Genomic DNA, 7,817 nt, shown 5'->3' with positions numbered 1-7,817 from the left:
AATTGGTGGATGACAAATTTTGTGGCAAAATCTGAAATTTAACATCACTAAAAGAGCAAAGACTCAAGAAAAGCTCACTTGATAGAGATAACCGCATGTGGTAGGGAGAATAATTTCATGCATTCTATAGATATCAATCAAGTAAAGTTTTATTTTATTCCAGGCTATTCAGCCAAACTCTACCACATTTTTATGTGGAATATGACGTACTGATAATGTTCTGACTTTTAAATCATATATTGTGTGAAGCTTCTAGTCTCTTGCCTTTCCATGTAATTTTTTTTCTATTTTCTTTTAATTTCATGGTACAATTGCATAGGCTCTGGGATTTCTCCTACACACTCTCCAAATACCCACCTCTAACAGATTCCCACCATATTATTATACGCTTATGAAATGCCCTACAAATAAAATTTAATCTTTATGTTCTCTTGACAGAGAAAAGAAATAGCACCCACCAATACCAAAGGTAAGTGTAAAATAAGAGCCGAACACTAAATCAAAGAAGACTCATTGTTTAAATGACAGGACCAAGTTACCCCCTATCCATATGAACTTTGAATGAAAATTCATCAATCAAATGTCATACATGAGTAGACCGGATTAAAAATATATATATATATCTGCTACCTACAGGAGACACATCTCACCAAAAGTAGCCAAAACTGTATCCCATGGATTTTTTATTCTTTTTATCTTCTGTTCTTCAAAACAGCTTTTGTCTGAAAGTCTTCAGACTCATAGGCCATACAGTACCGTCATTTTCTTCTAGAACATTCTTGATTTTCTTTTTTCATTTCTTCAGTGACACATGAGTCATGTAGTACCATGGTATGTAACTTCTTGTCATTGTTAATTTTTTTCTTCCTGTTGATTATTATTTGTGGCCTTTCATCTAAGGGGATGTATGGTAACTGTGTAATGGACACCACAATATTAAGATGTGAGCATACATGCAGTATGCATCTCTACCTCCAAATCAAAGATGGGCTCTCAATGAATCTGTTAAATATATCTTGACAATAGGATGCTTGGCTCTGTCATTGTTCATGCCTGCAGTGAAGGATGTATAACTACTTATGAAGAACTATTCTATTGTAATATCAAGATGAATCAATGCAGGGCGGTGGCTTTTGGAAAGGAGTAAGTGAAATCCCATGTACTATGGAACTGTATCATAAATTCTTAATCATAAAAAACAGAAAAACAATTTTAGGATATAAACTTCAATATACAAAAATCAGAAGTATTTAATATACCAAATGTAAAAAAATAACTTCCTTAGAGAGAAATTTCTCTTTTTAAAATTTATTTTGGGCTTTTTACATAGATGACCAGGATGAGAAGGTTTGAGAATTAGAGGAAAGTGGGCAAGCACATTTTCTTTATGTATCTGAGGGAGTGGTTGATACAAAGGGAGAAACCATGTTGGGCCTCCCAACTGTCTCTGTTCCTGTTGTTAGTGAATAGCCACTCAATATCCTCATAGCAGAGCATCTTCAGAGTGTTTTGGTTAAACTGCATTGACAGTTCAGAGAGTTCAGAGATGCTGTTGCTATCATTGCTCCAATGATGAGGGCATTCTTTCAAGCTTAACTGGCTGACATAGGCCAACTCTGTGTCTCCATTTGCTCAGATATATGCTGTCATATATCGCTTGGGTAGTTAACCCATTTGTTCTGCCCTCCTTTCTCCTCAAACCAATTGGTTCTGTGGCCCAGCCCAGCCCTGTCCACCACATCCTCTCCCAGGGGGAGCTGCAACATAGAGCAATCCCCCCAACTGGACTTCCCCAGCTCTGGTTCCTGTGTCTGCCAGATTGTACAGTGAACTGTTCTGATCTGCCCCACCACCCATTCAGATCACATATGCATCTTTAGACATAGAATCTTAATCTAACTTAATTTACTCCTTTCCCCAGCCCACACTCATTCCAGCAGGTACTACCACATGTCTAGCCAGTCTTGTTCCCAGCTCTGGTTCCACGCTCAATAGTTGGAGCTGCAGCCCAATCAGGGAGGTATTTGATGATGATATTTCCAATGAGGTCACATGCTTTTATTTACTTTCTAGTAATACAAATAACTTTTCTATGAGATTTCTTATTTCAATAAATCTGTTTAAATTCTTCATTATGATCTATTTATGTACAGTATTCGCATTTCCTGCTATTACAGGTTTCTTTTGGTAAATGTCATTTAAACCTTAAGAAAAAATTCTTGGGCCCGGCGGCATGGCCTAGCGGCTAAAGTCCTCGCCTTGAACGCACCGAGATCCCATATGGGTGCCGATTCTAATCCTGGCAGCTCCACTTCCCATCCAGCTCCCTGCTTGTGGCCTGGGAAAGCAGTCGAGGATGGCCCAAAGCTTTGGGACCCCGCACCCGCGTGGGAGACCCTGAAGAGGTTCCTGGTTCCTGGCATCGGATCGGCGTGGACCGGCCGTTGAGGCTCACTTGGGGAGTGAAACATTGGATGGAAGATCTTCCTCTCTGTCTCTCCTCCTCTCTGTATATCCGGCTTTCCAATAATAATAAATCTTTAAAAAAAAGAAAGAAAGAAAAAAAAAAGCTTTCTTTAAAAAAAAAAAAAAAAACAGTAAATTCTTAAAGTACCTGTTCCATATCCTATTGGCAGAAGTCCTCACCTGGCAACTCCAGAATCTCATTTGGGCAGTGGTTTGCATCCCAGTGACACTGCTTCCATTCAGCTCCCTGCTGTGGCCTGTGAACGCAGTCAGGAATAGCTCAAAGTCTTGGGACTCTGCACACATTTGGGAGACCCAGAAAAAGCTTCAGGCTCCTGGCTTCATTATTGGTTCAATTCTAGCCTTCCAAGCCACTTGGCAGTGAATCAGCAATGGAAGATCATTCTCTGTCTCCCATCTGTGTATATCTGACATTCCAATATAAATACATCAAGTAATTTATAAAAAGAAAAAAAAAAATCTTATTACACAATCTTTAAGAAACTGGGCCAGACTAACATGTAAATAGGAACCTTACATGCATTGAATGGAATTCAATCAGTAACTTAAAAAATAGAGTGTGAGAGAGATTTGAGTTTAGCACCTTAAAGTTTAAAGCACAGTTCAGTGTGACATATTGGTCTCCAGTTGCTTCTAAATTTTACCTCATTTTGTGGCATTTTTATAATCAGTAATAATGACTTCTGTTCAGGAGCAGGTGACAGAAAATCTGCTGAAGCATACTGGATTTTTTTTACTTCTTCTGATATTCCTGGTAGTCATTCTTTTCTAATATTACCAAGAATGCCATTAATACAGTTGTTGGAGGACTGCTGGGATCAGAATGGGCATTCATGTGGCATCCTGCATTACCTTGGAGAGGGGAAATGCAGCCAGCATTCTGCTACCAATCCAGATGCCCTGGGTCAGGGATGTTTCTTGTTGGATCAAATATCCTTCCCGAGGAGCAGTGGGGGAGGTGAACTTTTCCTGATTTACAGGTGATTATTGTGTCCCTGAGATCCGCAGATGAGAATCAATTTGAATGCCATTCTGGGTGTCCGGGACAGTGGCGCTCTCCTGAGATATCAGCTGTGGATTGTACTTGTCATGAAGTCAAGCTTATTGTTTTTCTTTTGTGTGTTAACAAGGACTGAGAGCAGACAACCTGCCCAGGCAGGCCTGCTTTGGAGAAATGAGTCCACAGGTGAGACGAGTGGAACACAGATGCTCTCCACTGCCACAAACCAGGAAAGACATTTATCCACTCAACATTTTTCCTTGAGTGAATACCATTCTAAAGATGACAGGCCAGAATTATCCTGCTTCTACAAGTGAAATGAGACTAATCAGCCAACCCAGAGATGAGCTGCTACGATCCCCTCATTATAAACACATCTAGAGATTTAGTTCACAATGGATTCAGATCAGAGGCTTAGCTGGTGAGTGTCTTTCTTTGTGTCTTATGGGGTGAAGCAGTTTATTTTTCTGTGTAAAGTTAAGAAAATTTTCTGTTCATGATATCAATCTTAGATTAATGAATTCAGCAATTTTATGAATTACATTGAGTGGATGGGTTTCCAAGATTGAAGTTGTATTTATTACTGCCTTAAATTGCAATTGAATATAGTATCACTTATTGCAGTATGTTTTCAATTTAACTTCTCCATTGATTTCAATTTGCTCTAATTAGATATAACTCGCCTGCACTGACTCAGCATGCTTTGGTGATATTGAATAACAAGGATGCGAAGTTCATTTAAATTCAACCCAATGCTCTTGTTCAGGTAAATTGGAGCAGAAGACACATGTTTTTTACATTTTTTATAAACTCACTACTTGACAGATTATTCTGGCTATAATCTCATTATTTAGTGATTTGTAGGTTGTCATTAGTGAAACTTTAAAAGTGCACTTTCATTTCTTTCTTGAATCTACTTGATTCAGTTGATATTAACAAGTAACTTCTATAGAGCATTATTTTGTTTGAAAACAAAGAGTAATGATTTCCTACTAACTTATCTTGCTGAATATTTTGTTACTTCTGTTTTTCTCAATGATTCTGGGAACTCAATTTTAATGATTGTGCATATTTTCATCATTATCTTTACAGTTTTTCATTTTTCAACAGTAAACAACACTTCAAAAGAACAGGTAACACATTGTAGTTATTCAATGCTGTTGGATCCTAATTCTGTTTATTCTTCTAAAATTTGTCCATTTTATTAAGAAAAATGTTTGAGGGCACTTACAATAGTGGAAAAGATGTTTATTGCTTGATTCTGCCATCTCACTCAATTTTGTCAATAAACACTAATAACCAATTCACACATATTTGCACATCAAAAGTTCTTGTTACATTTCAATAATGTAAACGTTGTCATATGTCTGCAAATGCTTCTCTCTATAAATATGAAAAATTGATGAGAACATCAGGCAAATATTGGTGTGTGGGATGAAGAAAACACTGATATTATCTGGTCACTATTTGTCATTAATGTGTTTTACTGAATGGCTCATAATGTGTGAATATTGTTACACAGTTACATATCTAACTATAATTTGTATTACATCATTTCACCTTAAACATATTACTAAATGTATTGATTATGATCATTGAGATGCAGAAACAGTCAATCATTTATTCTGTTTGAAGGTGATACACAACTGTTTCTGCTTTACTAAAGTAAGCTTTGGAGAATATTCAGCATCCATTTAATCAACAAAGCATTGATTCCTATGTTAACTCAAGGCATGTCATGTGGTTGTGGAAGGGTTTTGTACTTCCGCACGTTTTTTCTGAATGTGAGTGATTTTGCTTTAATTATTTATAAATATATACACACATATATGTAGGTATTTAGAGAAATTATTTCAAAATGAGAAATCAAATTAAAATCATATTGCTTTGTTGCAGAATTTAAAGATTATTAAAGTTTCAAAAATGGTGTATACTAACAAATTTTCACATTATTGAATTAGAAGTGCAAAAGTTTTACTATAAATAATTTTACTAAACATTCAGAGTTAATTAAAGTAGTAGGTACAATAGAAAGGATAGTTTTTGCATGATTTCATATAAACAAAGATTTATGGTGACATGCGTTCTGTTTTATTTCATAGGCATCTGAAATATTTTCAAATATGCTGATATGAACAAAATATTCAGTAATGTCATCACTGAAAAATGTGTATTTTTTCCAAGCTGGCATTGGTATCTTAGCCAATACCTTCCTCCTTGTCTTCCACATCTTCACAATCCATCAAATTCGTAGGCCTAGAACAACAGACATGATCACTTGTCGGCTGGCTTTTGTCCATATAGTGATGTTACTTACCACTCAAGATATTTTATCAGCAGATATGTTCAAATCCCTGGGATTTCCAAATGAATTGAATTGTAAACTTATGCTCTATGTGAGTAGAGTGTCTAGGGGTCTCTCCATCTCCACCACCTGTCTCCTGAGCATTGTTCAGGTCATCACCATCAGTCCCAGCTCCTTCTACTTGTCAACATTTAAACAGAAACTCACAAAATATGCTGCCATTGCTTTCTTCTGTATTTGTTGCTTCACCCTGTGTTCCAATAGCAGCATGATCATCTACACTGTGGCTCATTCCAACAGGACCAATCTACTCAATGTCAGTAAGTACTGCTCACTCACCACCATAAATTCCATTGTCAGGGCACTATACCTCATGCTTGCCTTGACCCAGAACATCTTCTTTGTAGGAATCATGCTGCTCTCCAGCATGTACATGGTGATTTTCTTATGTAGCCATCAGAGGAAGTCTGAGTACCTTCACAGCATGAGCATTTCCCCAAGAACCTCCCCAGCAAAAAGGGCCACCTGTACTGTCCTAGTGCTGGTGAGTTTCTTTGTGATTATGTATTGTGTGGATAGTATTATCTCATTCTTCTCAGCTGTATTGTGGAAATATGAACCTGTGGTCCTGGGTGTGCAGACACTGGTGGGAAACATGTATGCCACTGTCAGTCCTTTGTTGCTTATTAGCTCTGACAAGAGAATAGTTGTCATTTTGAAAAAAGTAATCAATATGTGCCAAACATTTCAAGAGTTGGTAAAGTAAGTCAGAAAGATAAAATGTATCATTTGTGACATATTCAAACATCCAGAATTTTTAATGTGATACAAATATGTGAAATTCTACTACTAGTATTTCTTTTTATTTCCACTTTGTCACTACCGAAATCTATATGACAGACTTCTTTCAAAGATTTCCATGTATTGAAATTTCTTCCTCTTCCACTTTCCTTTGTCAAGGAAAACATTTTCAGAGTGTTCTTATAAGAAGTTCTTTATAACACCTAAACCGTAATCCTACTTACTTCCAAAGAAATCTAAATTCACCTTTGCTTTTGGAATACTTAGTAATCATGTGCTTAATTCCAGCTTTAACTGTTCTGTATCTATTATATGATATTTTTTATCTTGACTTCAACATTGTATAAGGTTTGGGAAGTGTTTTTGTTATGTATTTCTCACAAAATCTTCTTTCTCCGGGATGGAACACTTTATAGATATTTTTTAAGCATTTTTCCTAAATTTTCACTTTTTGGGCCTGGCCTGGCTAACGTCTTCACATTGCACACACCTGGGAGCACATAGGTTTGCTGCATTACTTCCTGGCAACCCACTTCCCATCCAGCTTCCAGCTTCTGGCCTGGAAAATGATTTGAGGAAGTCCCAAAGCCTTGATACCCTCAACCACATGGGAGACCTGGAAGAATCTCCTGAATCCTGGCTGCTGTTTTTAGATCAAAACAGCTCTGGCCATTGAGGCCTCCTGGGGAGAGAAACAGCAGACAGAAGATCTTCCTATGTTTCTCCTTTTCTCTCTATGTGTGTGTCATTCCAGTATAAATTAGTAAATATTTTTAAACTTCCGTATTGACACTGTAGATTTTGGAAACTTGCACAAAATAAAATACTATACTAGATTATCCTAAAATCTGCCAAGATCAGCAAAATTATACTTCAACACAACAAATGGCTAAATACTAAAATGAAATAGACACGAGACAGCTGAATGGTACCTTATAGCCATTTTAAGGTATATAGCAGCCGGTCCTGTATATAAACTAAAATTGAAATGTCAATGAGCAAATCATAGGTTGTGGTTAAGAACTTGCTTTTTTTTTTTTTTTTTTTTTTTTTTAACATACTGGTTACTCAAAACCATGTCAATTCCATAATGTTGTAAATTGCTGTTGATATTATATTGGGACTCTTAATTGACTGGGATGATATTCTACCAGCTCTAACTTCAGACAAGAAATGGACTCCCCAAGAAACTGTTCAACCCATCTGGACAATAAGTAGCTGGAC

General features: G+C 36.8%; 1 protein-coding gene across 1 annotated transcript; it reads left to right on the top strand.

Moving 5' to 3' along the window:
* Nucleotides 1-5,601: 5,601 nt before the first annotated feature.
* LOC101529512 (vomeronasal type-1 receptor 90-like) lies at nt 5,602-6,577 on the top strand. Its single transcript, XM_058672047.1, has one exon. It carries the CDS (start codon nt 5,638-5,640, stop codon nt 6,556-6,558), a length of 921 nt encoding a protein of 306 aa, XP_058528030.1. The 5' UTR covers nt 5,602-5,637; the 3' UTR covers nt 6,559-6,577.
* Nucleotides 6,578-7,817: the final 1,240 nt, after the last annotated feature.

This window comes from Ochotona princeps, chromosome 13 (assembly GCF_030435755.1).
Source record: "Ochotona princeps isolate mOchPri1 chromosome 13, mOchPri1.hap1, whole genome shotgun sequence".
In the NCBI taxonomy this organism is placed as follows: Eukaryota; Metazoa; Chordata; class Mammalia; order Lagomorpha; family Ochotonidae; genus Ochotona; species Ochotona princeps.
The sequence above is the reverse complement of the archived record's forward strand: the minus strand, read 5'-3'. Positions and strand labels throughout refer to the sequence as shown.

Coding starts and splice junctions, on each gene's coding strand:
- LOC101529512 (XM_058672047.1), top strand. CDS start 5,638: ATGTCATCACTGAAAAATGTGTATTTTTTCCAAGCTGGCATTGGTATC.